This window comes from Rhipicephalus microplus, unplaced genomic scaffold (assembly GCF_043290135.1).
Source record: "Rhipicephalus microplus isolate Deutch F79 unplaced genomic scaffold, USDA_Rmic scaffold_52, whole genome shotgun sequence".
NCBI lineage: Eukaryota > Metazoa > Arthropoda > Arachnida > Ixodida > Ixodidae > Rhipicephalus > Rhipicephalus microplus.
In genome coordinates, this window is record NW_027464625.1 from 1,567,501 (window position 1) to 1,588,239 (window position 20,739).

Below are 20,739 nucleotides of genomic sequence, written 5' to 3' on the forward strand. Positions count from 1 at the left end.
TTTTGCGCTTGCTGTACAAAGTTGGCTAGTATTCATGAACCAACCTTGATTTTATTTTTTTTACCCTGTTACCATTTTTGTGCCCTTTATGTATATAGTATATCGGGTAGAGGGAAACGGGGCGTACTGCCAAAATTTGGTTTGTGAACACGGGCCTAAGTGTTCGTAAATGCGCACTCGTGACGAAGCAATACCTGGTGCATGGGATAAGTGAGGAAGGTCTCCAGGGTCCTGCCTTGGAGCACGGTCTTCTCCTCGAGTCGCTGCAGTATGGCGGCGAACTTGTCGCGCTGCTTGCACTCGGCCAAAACCTGGAGGCTGTAGTGGTGGTTGCGGACGTACTCTTGGTAGATCGTCAGCATCGGAAGGAGCATGTCGAACAGATCTCCTGCGGGGCGTCCGGGACGTGGACGGACGGACGGGGGATGTACCGGGACCAACGGGGAATTTGGGTGGTGGACCAGTGGAGGACGGAGCGGAGAGAAAGAAGACGCGCACCAGCGCGCGTACGCACACACGTCGAACGAACAGGGGGCGACAGCGGCCTTAGCCGGGGCACCGAGGTGACCCCTGGCGGGGCCTGTGACACCCGTCAGTTTACAACAGAAGTACGAGCCAGGCGGCGCCTCGAGCCGGATTCTTTTCCGAGAGCCAGTGAGATGCCTTTCACTTAACGGTTCACCCAATCTGGTGTTCTGGTGTTTTATTTGCTCAACTGCTGACCAGAAGGTCGCGGGGTCGAATCCTGACCGCAGCAGCCATATTATTACGGAGGAGAAATGCTACGGGCCCGTGTACTTAGATTTAGACGTGTCTATAAGAACCTCAGGTGGCCGAAATTTCCGCGGCCCTCCGTTACGGCGTCCCTCATAAATGAGACGCAAAACACTAACCACTCCATATTACTTATCGCTTCTTCAAGAACTGCTTGTGTCTATTGAGTATTGGTAGATAAAAGAGACGTGGTTTGTGCACTGATTTCGCGTAAGTGTCTGTAGTGGCAACTTCGGTAGGACGATAGTTATAGCGCGAGAACAAAACGACGACACAGAGACAAGAAGGACACGAAAGACACGAGCGCTTCTTGTCTCTGTGTCGTCGTTTTGTTCTCGCGCTATAACTATCGTCATGCCATACCAACTAGCCCAAGCTGCCACACTTCTAGGCAACTTCGGATTACGTGGGAGGACCGCAAATATATTTTATGGCAGCTGCGGACGCCTGCACTCTTTTCACTCGCGAGAAGGACAATGAATGAATACACTTTATTTGGGGTTAGTAATGAAGTTTTTTTTAAATCGGTTTTGTTAACAGGTAAAGAGAAACCTTTGTTAGTTGCAGCGTAATTTCAACGTGGCGACTTACACAAAGCTGCACTATTGAAATTTCAATACTTCGATATCAATTTAAATAGTTCGACAGTTACCTCAGTAATATTATTCAGGTAAAGAATCTGATGGTGTAACGCAATGTACTTATCTTTATTGCCACTTGTTCGCTCAAGAACTACGTGAATTCTAACGAGACTCTTGCGCAACCTAACCAAGACGTGTTTCGAGCATTTCGAGCATTCTCGTCCGCCTCTTAAAAACACCGTTAAACGTGAGCTATAGGGAAGTCCAGGCTCGAGGCGCCGTACGGCAAAGCCAAGTGGAAGCAACAGCGATAAGCGTACAGACACTGCACGTATATTGTTATAAAAGAGCACGAGGCACCAGGCTTTGTGTCCACCCGCGGATGCGTCATGCCCAATGACGTGCAGCCGCCATGCCAGCATGCTCAGTGAACCATGCTTAAGGCGCGTGCAATCCCGCGTGCAGCCACAAGCAACGCATGGGCTCGTTGGCAGCGCCCCACTGTCACACGTAGAGGTGTCCATCATTCGATGACGTAGTTTGTAATTTGAATTTTTTTCTGAGTGAAGGGGCCAGTCAAGCTGTGAAATGCAGCTTTTTTTCCCTTCGCACCAAACCAAGTATACAGTGCATTTTCGTGTACTTGTCACGTGGTTGAATGAACTCAAACTCAAACGAAGAAAAGACGCTCGCTCTGATGTAATGCTCTAAAGGAATCTCGTGGCGAATTTTTATTCGTCACCCATACAAGATATGCACGTATTCAGTGAAGGTGCCATGGCGCTTCATTGTACTATCAGATCGATTGAGGAACAAAAATATTGCAGCTGAGTGGTCTTGCATTTTTGTGAAGTCAGACTGACGTAGACGCGTCATTAGAGGAGCTCCTTGCAGAATTTAAGGAGAAGGGTTGTTAAAGCACATCGTATCGTGTTTACTCGGGGTGAGTCGTTGTGCTCTTGTCGCCTGATGCGGGAAAATAGCTTGAAATTAAAGGTGTATATATATATATATATATATATATATATATATATATATATATATATATATATATATATATATATATATATATATATATATATATATCTTAGGAAAATTAAGGGTCATGCTCACGAAAGCGTTCTTTCGTAAATTCTCTTTCCTGTTGGTCGGCAACTTCCGCTAGTTATATGCCCAGCGTAAGGATTGACTGATAGCAGTCGTCTCACGAACGATTCTCGCGTAAGAGCGTATTCGCGATTTCTAGCTCATAGGGGACTATAGTACATTGTTACTTACGAGCATGTTAGTTCGGCCGTGGGTGCTTGTTTCCACCGTTCACTGGGAGTTAACAACATCCATTTGTCACGCGATTAACGGCATGGCCGGAAGGAACTCTTGCGCTCGCTTCACGTTCATGTAGCGGCTAGTTTCTCTAAGTACTGCGAGAGCGATGCGCGTATCACACGGCAGCGATGTAATTGACGGGACGCTTCTGCGGGTAACCAAGCGCGAGCTGTAGCGTGCTTTCGTTTCGAGCTAGCGTTATTGTCGGGGCCAGGCGTACAGCGTGGATGGGCACTGTGATGACATCCAGATGTGCCCGGCGCAGTTTCAGCTCTAATTGGGGCAGCTGGGGACTATCAGGCGTGCCACCTTTTTCAGCGACCATTAGGCGCCAACAGAGCTTGCTCGTTGGCTTGTGCCCAGGTCGCAAGATTCGTTAGTGGAGCCACTACTTCTGGAGAACGCGTCTTCCCGCGGAATTGCAGCAGGCGCAATGGTTTCCTCTGGAATTCATTTCGCACGTTTAGCTGCGCATTCTCCCTGGCGTAGGGTAGGCTTGCCCTGAGCAGGCTCGAGGCGAAAGATTTCTTGACTTCAAATCAGGAAAATAGTCTGTATGAGAACTAGACATAACCCGCCAAAACATCGTACCTGTATGTATGAATGTTCTTCAGGCACGTGTGTCTTTACTGCATCTATTTGAAGCGCACGTTTTCTTTTTGTGCAAATGTCGCTCCTTACGTCATATTGTAGTTTGTACGATACGTAGCGCGTTTTACACGGAAAACGCGTGAACTCAATTGCAGATCAGCCTTGTATCACTATGTGATTTGCTCTGTACAAATTAGGATGTAAAGTCGTCCGTAAGCTCAACTCAAACACTCCGCAGTGAAGCCTGGACTGGTTTGACTGATGCCAGCCGCGAAGCGTTGGGCACTGTTGCCGATATAATGCCTCGATATGCTTTGATACTATGTCAGCATGCATTCGTAAAATCCAGGCTACAGAACCTAAAGCTGCGTAATGCCGGCGTCAATCAAACCGTTTCGGGACACGCCTCAGAGCGTTCGTGTTAAGCTTGCTAACGATTGAACATTTGAGCATACGTAGTAATTAGAGGGAGGCCAATATTTCAGGACGCCTGACAAGTATCTGGGAGAAAGGTGCAGAAAGCTACGGTTTTGTATGAGCTGTAGTGTGGGTTTCCACTGAGTCAGTGGTATTACTTCCATGTAGCTGTATAATAAAATAAGAATATCATGTTTGGAAACCAAAAGCTGAGGACACTGGAAAGCCTAGGCTAGAGAAAATGCTGCGAAAAGCAAAATTGCAAAATTGACTCCGATCCAGCGTGAATCAGTCATATATTCAAGCAAATCATGAACACAAAGTGTTTTTCAGTATGCAAAATTAGGAACATTGTTTTCTAACTTTTATGTCGCAACGTCAACAGCTGTTTAATATTTTATTTCCAAAGTAATCTTCTCAATATTTTTTTTTTGTTTTGTTCTGGTAGTGGTGGCGGCATCAATGTTTTTTTTTGTCGGCGAAACATTGAAATGAAAACTCATTTGTCCGTTATGTAAGGCGCCTCTGGTTTTATTCATGGTGTGATGTAAAAGAAGCTAAGCAACAGCCCACTTGGGTTCCAACACGGTGGTGACGCCTACCGCGCAATAGAAGATGCTTCGCGTTCTCTTTCTCTCTTGCGCGAGTGTTGGACTGTTTTCGATTCAGGGGAAACGAAAGGCCGAGGACTCGTAGTTCCCGAGTACAGCGTTTCGAACAGAGCGCCATATTTACACCGTCAATGGAAGAACGCAGTTTTTTTTTCCCGTGTTGCAGTGGCACTCTGCCTGCCGAGCGTAGCGATCAGGCGATGTTCACCTTCATAAATCTGGGGATGCGATGCAAGGACGTGCGATAAAAAAGGCATTGTCAAGGGCTCTCATGCGAAAACAAAACAAATACTGACAGAGAAAGGGCCTCACTGCTTGTGGGGCAATTTTGTGGTCTCATTCGGCGTATGCTGTTCGGCTAGCAAAGGCAATGCTACTATTTGCTAAGGCGTATATTGCCTCCCCGTGGCCTATTTGCGTACTATGGAATCTATCTGAAACTCGGGAGTGAAGCGGCTCGCCTACAGAGTTTCTTTCGAAGAACACGTCACTGTACGATTCTCTGAGTGGAATACGAGCTTTCCCATTACGCGTTTATTTAATGTCGTCGTTTAATAAAAACATAGATGAAATTGCGAAGCAACGGTGATTGCCAATTCCGGCGTGCTTGCAGTTGGTACGTACGAAATAATGGTACGTCACTGCATGGAACAACGTGGCTGTCGACACGCGAATACCGTAATTTGAACTCTCATACTCGCCTGTTTATTACTTATGTGCTTCATACCTGTGCGTCAAAAATTACCGACAATGCCACCTGTCTAAATTATGCCTCAGTATTGTGCGATGTATCGCAATGGTCAACACAACGCTATAGCACCGAAATTTCGATGGCTTTTTACTTTGTTTTTGTTCGGACATGTTTTCAGTCATAATGTGCGTTACCGGTACTCAACCAGCGAGTCAATGTTTTTGTTGTTGCTCTGTTGATGTGGTTCTGCCCGCCCATTCGCGCCACGCTAACCGCACCAACACTCTAAGTACCGAATTACTTGCCAAGCTTTGCGACATTCCATGCCGCTGAGGCGTCTGCTCATGCCCGGCTTCGTAAAAGCGCTGCTTACGTCCCTTCTCAGACCACGCCCACCCTTCTCAATGTAAATGTACGCGTAGATGCGTGTAGAGTTAAAGCGTCTTCTCAATGTAAATGAACGCGTACATGCATGTGAAGTTAAAGCGTCGACAGCTGATGTAGCGCATCGAGTACATGAGCGTAAATGCGTGGTATTCTCACAATGATCGATGCGGGCCCAATTTACTGTTCCTAATTGCAATTACAGTGAAAGTGAGTGTACATTGCGTAGTCAAGAGAAACAAAACCACGCACATCGCACATTAGCGGGCTTGTTAAGAAAACATTAATGTCACGCAGTTGTTTGTCTGCTCTGGCACACTTTTAGAGCATCTTCTTAGGGAACCCCTTGCCTGTACTACAAGATATGCCCTCTGTAGCTTGATAATGTTTATGATGTTGATAATCAGCATGGGCTTATATTGTAATTAGATATCACCACTTTCACATCAACTTTCCACGCTGATGTACAAAGTGTCATTTTCGTATCTCTAGCTCCTGTGAATGACAGATAACCTCATAAAGTACTTGTTCGTGCCAAGGCGATGGCAATTGTCAGCTTCCTGCAATGGCCAGTGCATGTAAGAGGTACTTTGTGTTAAAACAAATTTTATCTCGCTTCTTAGGCAATCTGCGAGCCTCTTCTCATCTATACGTTTCGTGTTGTAGCCCCTGCTTGTCTGCACTTAAACGTCAATTCTACCTGAATTCGCTTTTTTTTTTGCCAACGGCATGAAACTTGTCATATTTCAGTGTCAAACCAAGACCGCTTACTTCCCTGACTCGCAGTCAGCAGCGGTACTTATAATCAGCCTTGAAGATATTCCCTGCGCCACCTGTAGGACCTTCTTTCACGTGAACTATACGGCCACCAGTAGTGGCAATGAGTTCCCTAATAATACACTAGAGGGAAATCCGGCTCCAATGTATATGGGAACTATAACGCATAGCACTTCAGTCAGCATAAGTATAAGGGGGAGGGGGGTACGTACATTTGTCTATATTTGTTTGGCACCGTGCGGCTTCCAGCCGCTTTATCGCGAGACGAAATTCAGCAATTGCTCAGCAGTTACAGTACATAGGTCCATGACGAGAACCTCTACGTACTTTATTGGGTCAGTTGGGTTTCTGCTAAGAATCACGCCTTCGTGTCTCCTTTTAATCGTTCTTCCTGGCAGGATTCAGTCGACCACAACCACCGCTGTTTGACAGCCCTTCCGTCATTTACAGTCTTCTCGTTTTCTCTGTGTCTTCTCTCAGTCAGAAGGATTCCCGTACTCACAGACGGCCCGCGTTGCTTGATACGAGGCGAACACATAATTCAGTAAAATGTCTTATCTGTACTACGTTTGTGTTTTCATCTAGAGGTGGTCACACATTCCAATTTGCTGCGAACAAGTAATTGTTTATTCGTGTGATGAGCATAACCATCCGGTTAGATCAAGTATTTTTTTTCGTGACAGCTGTCTGTACGAATCATACATATAAAGTCTTAATTAGGGTAGTTGTTTGATTTATATTGCGATTATTCATGTGAATGCAATGCAGTGGTCTTTCCCTCAGGCTGTGCGACGCCTTTGACTTTTTATTTTTGTTTCTACTGTATGTTCTGAAACTGTATACGCGAGGCAAACCCCGACTCGCTGAATTGTCAAAATAACGCGTCCTTTCTTCTTTTATGCTGCTTCTCGCTTACCCAGAGCTTTTTTTTTCGGTTGTATTTTTTTTGTTTTGGTCAAGTTGCAACTAAGTATCTCATTCAGCGATGTAGTTTCATAGAAAACGTTTCTGCGTGGGGAAGGTCTTGTTTTACAACGAGCACGCGTCATCGAAAATGAGCCGGCCTCAGCGAAATGCTTTATAGTACCCTACGCGCTTTTTAAAAGCGTCCGTAATTATAATTGCCGCTGTTTGTTCCGTTTGCGATGTTTGCACTCCGACAAAAAAATCGCTGAAGCAATCTCTATGATTGAAGAGGGATGTTTATTTCTCCGCATCCTCAGAATTTGGTACACGAGGCAGTTTTTTTTTCATCTTCTTCTCCGTTGAAAGAAAGCGTCGTGCAATGTGAATCCGGTCTTTTCTGAAGACAGCGGCACCGCAGGAGAACGCCCGTGAGCGCGAATGGCAAGGCGAGGCGCTCCACACAGTGTGCCTCTCCAAGTTCGGCTTACGTTTCGAGTAAGGAACGCTGGATTCTCTTCCCCCTCCTCCTCTTTCACGGCCTCTCCCCCAGAACGGCGAGCTTCGGGTTACGAGTGCCGCCACCTCATTAGCGCGAGCCGTACGTCGAACAAGAGAACGCATGCCGCGATAGAGGGCGCCCGTCCATTGTTGTCGCGGCGTCATTGCTCCTCCCTCGCCCCTCCAGCTTGCAGAGTAACGGACGACGTCTAGCCTCGAGGCTTGTTGCACGGCTTGCAACACGAACCGCAAGCGGTAGGAACTGTGTGCTCTGATTGGAGATGCAAACAAATAGAGTACTCAAATGGGCGCGCTCTGAAAAACCTGCTCCCCTCGGTTGTTTTCGGCCACGGGAGAGGTAAAAGGATCCGCTAAATTACTCATCATTGTGAACGCCAGTTATTAGTGGCAGTGTCGATTTGTTATAATACACAAACGAGCGGGGTTGTGATTAAAATTAAAAAAAAAAAGATTGCTTCTGAATGTCGCTACATCAGCGAGTTTTCGCGGAAATGTATTTCGAGCGAGCGGCGTTTGTTGATAACAATCGCTGCTTCGCAATCAAGTCAAGCTTTAAACGAAACGTAAGTTGTGCGGCGCAGGAAAAAGCTCTGGAAACATGAGATGTCTTCGGGAGAATATTCGCTCGCTTTGAGGTTGGGTTACGGGAGTGCCTTTTAACAAATTGCGCTGAACTTCTCGGGAGACACATTTTCGCTAGCTGATAGATGCAGACGTAGCGTGACCATGGTAACAGGCTATCGTGATTGGTTAGAACTTTAGTTCATGTTCCGCTCAGATAATGGCTTTGTACAAAAAAACTGTGGAGGCTGTAGCTTAATACTTACTCTTCCGCAAGTCTCGTATGTCATGATGCCTGTAAGACCTAACTGGGTGTTTACAGCGAGGCTTCGCGCTGTGTTATCTTCACAATACAAATCGTCATAACCGACCAACGTTCGCGGATGGATGTATATCCCGTGTTTTATTGCACGCACATCATCACCGGCTCACATTTCGTACCTTAGAGTACAAAAAGCAAGAGATGGTCATTCTGCGTATCAAGTTTTTCTTTTGAAATGCTGCTGCTGTGCTCGACCATAAACCAAACCAAAGATGGTTTACTTCTACATGTAAGCTTGCCCATACGACACATTAAGAAAAACGGAACAACTTTAATAACGTTATGCTTCTATGTTGCTTTGAATGGAGCCCCTCGTTCGGGTTCCCGCTGGCTACTGCGAGTGTGGTCAACGCCGAGAACGCTGGCGCCCTATACTTAAGTAAATCTCCTCTCTTGGATCTTACTTTCCCTTCGCCGTGTTTCTTGCGCGGCTTCTCATGGTCAGAGTAGCCGTGATAAGGCGAGTATCACCTACATGGTGATAAAGTTTGGGCTGATTGCCTAAAGGAAAATCTGATAAGTTTCCCATGTTTTCTTGTATTCCTACAAACGCGAAAAGAACTGCATACATGTTGAAATCGCGTGTGTGGGCTACGCATTGCCTTCTTCTAATCCCGCTATCAGATCACAATGAAACGTTGCCAGTTCGCACTTTGAAGACCTGCCTGAGCAGACGTATCTATTTTTGTTCCAGATTCACAACACGTATACCGGGAAATCTTTGACTCTCCGAATTTCAGTAATACGCGTTGAACTCAAGCAGCTGAGTTTGTGCACTAGCATGCCCTATTGGCCTACGAAAGCCGTTCAAAGCTGCGCTACTCTACGTACAGGCTTTAGCAGTGAGCTGTAGAGAGCGACACCTCTACGTTCACTGCGGCAGCCACAGGCCGAGACTCTTTAACGCTGTGACAGCAAACAGAACGAAAGATTAAAAAATAAATAAATGGACAACATTTATGGACACACAAGTATATGTTGGGGCAGGGATTTTACCCACAGGATCGTACGTGTTTGGTATGTGTATCACCCCATCCCTCCATAGATACTTAATGCCCGGGTGTATACGCACGTATATATAGATGGATAGCCACAGAAAGCAGCGTGACACGTAGACAGGACAGCAAGAAAGGCGAAGAACCTTACCTGTACCTTCAAGAAATCGGAGAAAAGCGGAAAAAGGGGAACGCCCGGATGAAGGACGCTGACCCAGAGTAGACGTCCGTATCAACATGCACTGACAAACACTGGACACTGCCGCTACCGCTTGTTCGGGTGTTTTCATTATTTTTTTTCCTCGTCCACGCAGCCCGCTGTGACGTAAGTCGTCTCGAAAGGGCTGTTTTGGGAATGCTCTTTTGTTTAGTTCTCGAATGTTCGACATTCGCAAGCAGAATGTGGCAAAAAAAAAAGTCAGGTATACAGTGACAGCGACAGTGTGTCCTTGTTACGCAACATTAGTATAAACAAATTGTGTAACAGAACAGTCTTACTGAACAAACGTAATCACACATTGTGACAGTAGTGCAGTAGTCATCGCATAGCATTGACGCAATTCCTTTCATATGGCAAACTCTGCAGAATACGTAAGAGCAAGTGCGATGCTTGTCAATTTTCTATTGTTCAAGTGTTAGGGGTGGGAAGCAGAATGCGGTGCCCATGATTTCTTTGTTGAACATTTAAGCGGACGCAATATATGCAAGCAGTGCCATGCTTTATTGCCGCAATAAGTTAAGCATCTTGATTTCTTCTTAAAGGCAAATTGGAAGTAACGTATGTGAAACTACTCTTTTGTGGCTAAGCCTGTTGTTTTACAAAGTAGTACCAGTGCTCATCAATGGTGACAAAGGCTAAGAAACAAAAGAAACAAAAAAATGATCAGGCAAACTATAAGTGATGTCGTCGCGATCGTAGTTGTTTTTTTTTTTGCTGTTTCTTGTGTAAAATACAATGATGTTCCTTGCCGTGACGGTTCATCTGCACTGAAGTGTAACAATTATTTTTTTCAATATTAGTTAGCGAAGATGTGGAACGCGCAGAATCGAACATACCACGCTCGTCTCGAACCCGCGATTCTTTACGTCGCTAACGTGGCCTTTCAGGCTCGTTCAACCAAGCGTCTTTGCGTAGAGTATAACATTGTCTTCTTCAATCACACAACTGTTTCCTAGCCACTCTGCCACCGAAGGGGAATGCCGTTGACGACGCAAATTACTCTATTGTGTTGCTACACGGCGAATCAGTTGGGTCGTGCGCTTAGCGTGAATAACGCGGCCTTGATTGGAAGTCGGCTTTGTTCTTGATGTACTTTATGCACCGCACGTATTGCAAAGTCAACTGAGCCGTAAAGAAAAAAAAAAGCAGCAGAGAAACGCCCTTCCCTTCAGCTGCCTCCACTTCTGTGCAACATCGATCGGTGGTCGGGTACTCTCTCATTTTATTCGCTTTTTTTTTGTTCGTCCTGGATCCTCAGGAGCGAGCAGGACTTTCGAAAGGGAAGTGGTGTCGGAAACCCCGTCCCCTGATTGAATTTAAGGTTTGTCCGCGTCGGCGCATTAGCACAAAAGACCATGAGGACCAAGCCGAAGGCGAGTCTGTCGGTAGCGACAAAAACAGAAGAGGTAAAAGAAGAAAATAAATAATGGGACCAGGAAATAGCTTTCAATCTTTCCATCGGCTATACCTTTCGCTTCGTTCCTTTTGTCGCCCGGCCGCGCGCCCTCTAGGGCGGGTCATCAACGCACGGACGTCTGTGCCTCCCAGTGAGACGAGTGTGTATCGGGTGCCCGAAAATTTTCGCCTTTCGCTATTCGGTCTCGAAACTCATTGGTGTTTATGGTGTACCACTCTGGACGGAGAAATTGTTTACCTTGCCAGTGTAAAGGAGGCGCGATCCTTTTGGGGCCGTGAAACTTGTTTCAACGCTGCTGCGCGCGCCTCTTTCAAGGGCAAAAGTATTGGATTTCCTCACTAATGAAAAGGTCATTCTGTCTTGTTTGTTTGTCTAATACCGTCACGTGAAAAGATGCGCTCCTTTTTCGCGCCAAGAATGCAGCCTTGTGTCTTGTTCGCGCCTGTTTGAGGGCCACTCACCGCTGTGAAATCATTGACAGGGGGTACTCTGCTGAGAAAACGCGAGTGTGAGGAATCGCATTTTCCCACTTTGAAGGTGTTGTGGGTGCACCTATTTGGACTGTGCTTTCGGTACCTTCTTGCGTGCTCTATTATTTGTTTCTTACGTGCCGTGAGCGCTTACACTGACTCGGCTTAAGCGAACTTATCGCGAGAACTGCAAATACAAGGCTTCTGAGAACTGGCTAGAACGTCATACGAAGAAGGCGGACCCCGACTATTCAACCTGAAACGTTATCTTAGGGCGCATGACTCGCATTAATGATAGGAAATCCTGTTTCTTTTTGATAAAAGGTTTCTGCGTGCGTAGTTCAGTATGATCTCGACGTGACTATCTATAGATAATGACCGACGTCAGATAGCTTAGCCACTGATTAGTTAGAAGGCAGGACACCTAGTGGTTATTTTCATGAGCAATAGATAAAGATGAACAACCTAACCTAATTCTAAACTTGAATATCAAAGTGTTTTTCACTTTTTACTGAACTTAGACTGCCACTTTTCCTACGTTTGTTTCTGTGCGAGTGCACGGGCTAGAAAAAAAAAAGTGTGTAGTTTCCCTGAATCTCAGCATCAGGATTGCATAGCATTGCCTTCAGGTGAAAGAAAATGGGAAGAAGCATCATAACTCGAACAGAAAAGTTTTAAGGTCCAAGATAAAGGATGCGAAGAGAGTCAGCATAAATGTGAAGTCAAGATGCATTTCAGTATCAGCCGTTCTTTCTCGTTTTTGGGCGTTCTGGTGAAGCAAAAAAAAATATCGGGCACAAAAAAAAATACAGGAACAAAATGTTGATCTGTAAAATGAGAGAGAGGGGGGGGAAAGAGAAAGAATGACAGAGAGAGAGAGAGAGAAAAAGAGAGGAAGAACTGCGCGTATCTTTGCATGCCGCTCGCAAATCATTCCACGCTGGACGGTACCATCCCTCGGGAGCGGACGCGGCTCTGCACGCGAGTCCATCGCCAAGAGCGCGACCTTTATCAATGTCGCCGAACTTCACTCGTTGCTTCTTTGTCACATTTTCTTTCGATTTGCCAGTTCGAACTTCTCGAAAACCTGCGCGTCGCATCAGTGCGTCGTCGTTTTTCGCCTACTTATAACAGTTCGCCGTCACCTATACTATCAACAGCGAGCACGGGAGATTCACGTACGAAGACATAAAAAAAAAATTGTTTCTAGGCACGAAAAAGATGTCGCCAATGTCCTCTCTGTCTTCGCTCTTCTCTCCTCATCTCGGCCGCACATCTTGTGGGGGAAAGACTTCATAAATAAGGCCGTGACGCTATGCGGCCTTGTAACTGCACCCGACAGGCGAAGGACGGTCTCCGTGCACCTTTGGGCGCGAGCGGCGCGGGCGTATATCTTCATTTGGCGGACATGGCGGGCGCACTCGAGCCCTTTCAGCCACGTGGTGCAGCGAGAGCCAGTCATCTCTCGAGAGACGCCAGCAGCAGCCGCCATTTTTACGCCCGTCAACTGACTCCCAGCACAGAGGGCTCTGCAAGGCTATTTATACGCGGAGGCTCGTTTCTTTGTAACGATTTTTTCGGGTCGCGGCGATCTCGTGTGGGTGAACTGGCACACTGCGAAATATGTCAGTGGTCGTTAAAGGGCCTAACGCTTTTCGAGAAAAAAGTGTATTTTCCCTTCATTATTCAGGCCTTCCTTCCTCGCGAATGTCCCTGCGTGGTCTGGTAGTGACCGTAGAGGATTTTTTTTGAACAAAATACAGGAAAAGAAATAGAACTGCCTCTCTGTAATAAACGCTGAAACATCTATCATCCTCAGTTATTAACCGCGGTTCTTTCGAATGTACGCGTATACATACTTTGCGATGGAAAGTTCAGCTGTCTGCGGTTTTAGAAAAAAAAAAGGAGGAGGGAGGATTCGTGAAGTGCCGTGCAGGTCATCTTTTCTCTCGTTGGATAAATAATAGAAACTTTTGAGTCCAGATTTTTTTTTTCAGGTAAATGACATTTCTACCTCTTAAACGTTCGAACTTAAACGCGACATTCTATGCTGACGCTATTCGGGAGGCGTTATGTGCTGCAAAGAGTAATTACATTTGCTTCTCTCTCCACGTAAAAAAGCTTTTTGTTCGAAACCCCCAAGACGTTAGACTCTGAACATTACAACTTGGAACGAAAAAGCGGTGAACTCAGCGCTTTATCATGAATTCAAGTTTGGAATGAAAAGAACTGACGAATGAATAGCAGAGAAGAGCGTGGGAATATAAAATGCGAGGCAGTACCGAATATTTAATTAGTTATCCGTGATTCTCAAAGAAAATACCTTCTTTTTCACTGAGTAACGTGTCTTGAGCAATGCTCAGTCGAAGCCGGTACCGTGTCACCTTACGTTACCTATTATTTATCTCCGTCCCCATCCCCTTGTGTTCATGCTGGAATAGATGAGGTGTGTATGAAGTATGAGGTACTTACGATCTTTTTAACACATCGCTTCGGCGCTCTGGACAGCTACACCGAAAGCTGAACTTTCAGGGACCGCTTACTTAAGTATGACTGCATTTGGAATGACGGAGTCCCCTCATAAACGTATACACAGGCCGCCATTATAGATTGCCCCCGAGTGCCAAATTCTGGCTTATCTATCTCATGAGCAGAGGTACTTGTTCATCAAACCGCTTTGTTCTTGACAACGTTATCTTTATGTGGCTTATGATTACAGGTCGCATTCTGATATGAATGTTAATAACGACGCGTTGCAATAGAATCGTGACAAATTGCCTTTGACGAAAAATTAGTTGCGCATTTTCCGCGCTTACATCGCAGTTAAGACTTCTTGGCGGAAGTTGCGTATTAAGTTACCCTGCAATATGTGAGAGGTAGAATGAAACTAATTTCTCATCGCGCTTTGGAGTTTAATCTGAGATTCTAGATTTCGTGGCCAGGGTGGGCCTGTCATCGGAGATGGATGATAAAAATGAATTAGATACGACCAATAATAATAATAATAAAACGATTGGTAGACGCCCGCCTTGTGCGAACTTTTCACTCGTATATTGGTTGATAACCGGCGTCGAAAAAGCTGCGTTGTGAAATGTTTCAGAATTGAATAAAGTGTGTGAAACACCCGGAACTCAACTAACCATGAGTCATCGAGTTTGATTTGACAGCGCCTAATTGCGCTTGTATACAATACAAGTTTGAAATTTCAGATGAGAGCTGTTTCTTTTGGGCAATCTCTCTCTCTCTCTCTCTCTCATTACTGCAACAAAATAGAAATTGAGGAATGAATACTGGGGAAGATGCAACGGGTTACAAAGGAAACTTACTTTGAAAGGAACGTTGTACAAAAAAAGACAGCCAATAACGAAGCATAAAGTGAGGGCGTGAAAAGTGGTAATGGAAGGTGTACCAACGAAACTCCGAAGAACACAAAGGGTTGTTTCGAAAATTAATAATGAATGGACGAAACAAAAACAAAGGTTCTCGAAAGATTGCCAGAAGCGGGCCACCAGGGGCGTACCGAAACATGGCTTTAGTGAGATCGGGACGTGATCGAACAAGATATCGTGAGAACAATACCGTGAGAAGATGAACACGAAGGAAAAAGAAAGAAGCGAACAAGAGGAGAGCGGAAAAGGAATGATTCGAGAAAATAGAAAAAAAATGTAAGTGGAAAAATTAGAGGCTTACCCAGGACCAACGTCGGCCAGCTCTCCATTCTGGCTGTGAGACCCTTGAGAAAGATTTGGTGAAGAAACATGAGCGTCTCACTGTAAAGAGAAACGAAGACGCTGAGAGTTTTCCTTTGCGGGTGCTGCTAAAGTGTACCTATATACAGAAAGGGTCGATACTGCGCGCTGTCCGGCTCGTCGAACCCATAAGCCCGATAATCTTTTCCATGATTCGAAGGTTAAGCACCCAACATTCAACCGTGGCAGATGCACCTCACTGAACCTTTTGCGAAGGTCAACCGAAGGCTATGCGATAAACCCTGGATGGTGGATTTGATATAGACGCACTTGGCTGTGTTCATCTCAGTCAAACGTTGTTGGGCTGGTCGGTGCACGTGTCTCGATGTAAAAGGACACGATGCACCGCGCAAGACGCCTGTTTCTTCCCACAGGAGTATACTGCGCATTTTAATCCACGAAGCTTCTGTCAGTCGTTGATGGGTGTTTTTCAGAAGGCTGCAGTCATCTTTCTGCTCCAGTCACGTTGACGATACAGTGACTGCCCGATGCTAAGGAAACTCCGATGTTTGCATGCACTTATCCGCTTATGTGAATGGAGAAGGGCACGTGAAACGGCCTTATGCACGAAGCACACCGCAAAGCTGGGTCCCTCTTTTTCAGCGTCGCTTTCACGTCTCCATTTTCTCCACCAAGTAGAGAAAGAGAGAAAAGGGAGAGAGAGGGAATAAACATCCTTATTCTTACAATGTAGATACGAGTCTTTAGTACACAGGGCCTTGATCTTGAGCTGTGCTCTGTGCGCCCGCAACCAACCAGTGCTGATCCTCAAGTTTGGAGCTGACCATGACACTACCCATAGCTAATTAGTGTGGTAAGATATGAGCGTTCTAGTACTGATTGGACCCGCACAGTCACCGAAAAAAAAATTAAACTTAAACTCTGAACCTCCGACTGATAAGCTGACTGACGAGAATAAAGAAGTGATCGTAGGACATCGATCATTATTAGAGATACTTCGCATGCTCATTGGAAAGCGCTCATCACCGAACATTAAGTACGCACAAAAACTTCTTAGGTAGGCACCACGACTCGTTCATTACTATCATTTAGTAATGAGGACATGCATATGTAGGAGTCAGGGGAAGATGGGCGTTGGTGGTGAACAATTTGTAAACTGCGTGTGTTAGATCAGATGTTTTCACAAGCGGAATCGTCTTTTACGAGCTTGCAACTGAACGAATTCAATATACAAACTCCAGTCGCAGCCTTGAGGAAGTCAAGTCGGCTTCTCGAAACGACATCCCCTGTTTACAAATTTTTTATGGCATGCGTATCGTAACGCCTGCATGAGGTCACGCATCGTATTTTGCTTTTAGTGTACATTTGCAACCCATAATTTCACGACTGCAGTTCCTGAATCTACCAACCTGTCAAAATACGAACCACTTTTCTGTTTTCCATCGTGCATTGACGCAGAAGTGTTCTCTTTCTTTTAACGTCACTCGATTTTTTGTGTACATGATCGCCACTATCTTTTAATCTTTTCATATCTAAATAGCCTTGTACGAAAGTAGGATATCATATCAGACGTACGCCAGATTGTTATTCTCCTCGTCTTTTTACTCCTCCTATAGTCACATACAACGTAAGAAGTCTGCAGAGGCCCACCCAGATGATCAAAGCACGGCAGACGATCGCCTCTGCGACTAAAGAAATAGTCCCAACCATGCACTAAGTAATGTTCTCCGAAGGCGTGGCTACTCCTTATCATTAGAGTGGAATCTGGTGTTCACCCGCCGTCCGTCCGCCTCATGACGTCAGCTTGGAGTGCGTGCCCATTGGTGTACGCTTGTGCACATCCGCCCTTCAGGAGGAAACGCCACAGACTGCTCAAGTCGTACCCCACTATAGACAACGCTATCGAATCTCCTGGATGCTATCGCCTCACAACACGTCAAATTTTCATAATTCATGCCGCCGATCGATATATATTTTTCTAATGCATTAAAGTATGTTTCAGGTAACTGTGCTCCGCTTTTTTCAGAAGAAATCGGATTTGACGGACGTCCTTTATCAAGACCGACTGCAACTGATAATCAGCTTATATGTGAAGCAAGCTGCTCTAATGAGCTGAGCTGCTAGATGAACACATACTGTGTTGTGCAAGGCCTCTTGGCGAGCGTAGAATAAGTCGCGTCCGTGACAAATAAATAGATCAGTGTCGACTTTGAAATAGTTTGGCGGATGACTGTGCTACGTAAATGCCATTGGCGTAAACGACGTGCACTAGATGGTTCTGCATTATCTTCATTAAACTGGCGTTTCTGTATGCGCGTTGCTAAACAGTTTCTACCTGGCGCCTCTTGCTTCACGTGTGGTCTGCTAACGAGAAACGGTGATAAACGCCACGATAAAAAAAATTGCAACAGAGACGTCAGGCACGTTACTTACATTGCGCCAGTAGACTACACATCAGCGATTATTCGCCCGTCTAATTCCATAAAATGTTGCTCAGTTTTTTTTCAATATCTTAAACGTCTGGAACGTTCACAACTACTTTTTTTACTCGAATAAAGTGTCTGGCAACTTCAATTCGACGATGCAATGCAGGCATGTCGTGAAGGTTTCGCAATGCAACCTGCTCGTCTGCGATGCATTGTGTGCGAGCAATGACCTGCTGAAGGTTTGAAAAGAAAAAAAAAAATAACAGAAGAGAATTTGGGGGTCGCACCACATTACGAAGTTTGTCGCCGCTCGAGGCAACCGTAAGCCGACAGTTTCGACGGGCACGATTGTTGTAACATGAGGAGCTCTTAAAGGCCTGGAGGTAAGGAAGAATTCAAAAGCCTCAGACACTCGGGAGAAAAAAATGCTGCGTACCCACAAGAACAGCTGTAACAGCCCAGACGATGTTGACGATACAGCATCGAAGACAACGACGACTGCAGCGACGAGTAAAGATGACAATCACAACTTTGTGAAGGCGTTTGTTTGAAAAAATTCCTAACCTGTAAAGAAATTCTTTAGCACTGTGTTTTTTCCCTAACCGGCTTATCTGCCACGCTATAGTGTTGCGGTCTACCGTGGCCCCCGATCTTGTTACGAATGACTTTTTTTGTGAAGGGTCTCAATTCCCGCTCGTTCAATCGAGTTCCACTGGATGAATTCGCTCGAGCATCAGCTGAACAGCAAACTATTATGCGAAGAAGGACAATTGGCTGAACATCATATGTGTAGAAACTGTCTTCGTATCAACTGATGAAGGTAACGGGTCAAGTCACATTGTCTGTTTTTTTCTAACGAAAATTAGTGGCATCTTTAGGCACCGTAATAAGTGATCAAATGTACATACTATCAAAAAATAGTGCGTCAGAAAAAAGCAGGTAGCTAGTGCTGTTTGGAAAGCGCCATCTATGTGACGTTAATAAGTCGGAGTGTTGCACGTCGCGCAAGAAAAAGCAAGATACGTAGTTTTAGCAGAATACTTCTGCGTCACGAATGAAAATTAGAGGAACGAATGGGCACATAACTTACGCAGTTCTTTCTCGCGACACGTACCGATTGTCAATGAAAGAAACCTAACAACTTATACAGTTGCCTTCAAAGTAGCAAGGAGTTTCCTTCAACCATGACAAGATTTAACTTCAATCCCATTTAACAAAACTGCAAATGACCGTAATTTTAGTGTACGCCGTTCTGGCCGCACGGGCAAGAAGCACTCTCCGCGGAGCCGCGCGTAGCGGCCTCCTGAAAAAATATGTGTGTGCACTCGCCTGTTCAGGAATATAGAGTTGACTTCGTCATGTGTGCAGGGAGGTTTCTGAGAACTTGCCGCCATCTTAAATGGCCTTAGGAAGCATGACACCAGCAGCTGAAGCTGCTCAACGTATTCTTCTTCTGCCTCCACCATCCGGAACACCAGGCTGTGATTAGGAAAGAGAAAAAAAGAAATAGCACGATGAATAGGCAACTGGGTTAACTTTGTGTCAATATTCATTAATATAGGAGAGATTTGGAGTCAGTATCAATGACCAATACCTCTGGAACCTTTTGTTTGTGGTTGACGCTCTCCTGTTCAGTAACATGAGACGACCAGTGAGAGCAACCAGTATTAAGGACATACGGTGTGAAAATTGAGTAGTAGGTTAGTAAGGTGATTTGATTGGTTATGGGGCTTACCGTCCTAAAGGAACTTGGCGTATGCGAAGGAGGCAAGAAATCGAGTTAAAATGCTGGGAATTTACACAGTAAAGCACCTGAATGGCCACTCTACGCTGGAGGGATGGAAAGGGGACTATAAAGGTGAGAGTGGAGGATTGGAAAGAAGGAAACTATATGGGAACTCGCTGAGGTGTGCCGCACTACTCCACTACACTTCTAACCACGTAAACTTTAAGTCTCTACTACAATTTAACCGAAAGGTTACATGGTCCAACGTTTTCATACTTTTTGTCCTTGCGAGTTTTGAAATGTTTACATAGTCATTGAGGTCACAACATAAATTCAAACTTTTGTGGTTAGTGTGTACGTTTTGAGCCAACCGAGTGTGCGTTATATAGTCAGAACAATATAAACAAGCCTGTTGTGCTCAAGTTCACTGACTTGCGAACCAACGAGAGATGGGTGTGGTGCTCTATGGCTACATATGAATGGAAAGTGGACGCATCCTCCATTCATTGCGTCATGTTTGAAAGTGCGTCGCGGTAGATTAGTAGAATTAAAGAATGAGAGTCCCAAAACAAAAGTAGCGTTCAAAAGTCAGATTAGAGAACAAAACTGTGTGATTGTCAGTGAGCCTGCAGTTTGGGAGTGCGTCTAAGTCGATTCAGAGAACCAAGAGCACAAGATGAGTGAAAATAGCTCAAGACGCATAGTGCAGGTCTCACTAGATCATCACTAACAGTCTACAACTCGTACAAGAAATGGAGAGAAACCACTTTTTGCGCAGGGCGGGTAGTCCGTCGTATTCTAGAGTTGCTGAACAGATGCTAAAGGAAGTGCACAGATAAATGGGGGGGGGGCGGGGGGGGGAATCGACACGTTTTCTTAATTTGGTAGAAATAAACTGATGCTCAGATACTTCTTTCATGATTAATTTTGGTTGTTTAGTGAGGGTATGAAAATTACTCCTATATCAATAGTTCTTACCGCGAATTTCTCCTTAACAAGCAGGCTTTAGGTAACCTCTACAGTAAGCACCTATTAGTTATGTTAGGTAATCTTACTTGCTAGGTAACCACTTCCTGTAAGTAACGCCGTGACGCTTAACTCAGCTACTTTGCTCTCGCATATCAGTAGTGCATTTTACGTAGTGCATTTCAAAGGTCCTCATGTACCGCCCGCATTTGCCAACGGGGTCATACCTTGCGTTGTGGAGTAAGTGAAAAAAGAAGACAGGTATAAGGAAGACAGTTGCGGCCGCCTAACCAGGACACTTCTTGGTAAGAACCGTCAGCTGGCCGGGCACTCCTGCAGTGTTTGCTCC

At 45.4% G+C, this 20,739-nt stretch overlaps 1 protein-coding gene across 1 annotated transcript in view; it reads right to left on the bottom strand.

The window, feature by feature from the left end:
- The window catches only part of LOC142788282 (ras-specific guanine nucleotide-releasing factor 1-like), a 354,601-nt gene that overhangs the window by 52,889 nt on the left and 280,973 nt on the right, over positions 1–20,739 (bottom strand). Inside the window, exons 6-9 of the mRNA XM_075884883.1 lie at positions 19,028–19,177; positions 15,253–15,332; positions 9,607–9,612; positions 195–388 (exon numbers count right to left, since the gene is read on the bottom strand). Of these exons, the coding sequence (XP_075740998.1) occupies positions 195–388; positions 9,607–9,612; positions 15,253–15,332; positions 19,028–19,177 (430 nt within the window). The remainder of the gene's footprint in view (positions 1–194; positions 389–9,606; positions 9,613–15,252; positions 15,333–19,027; positions 19,178–20,739) is intronic.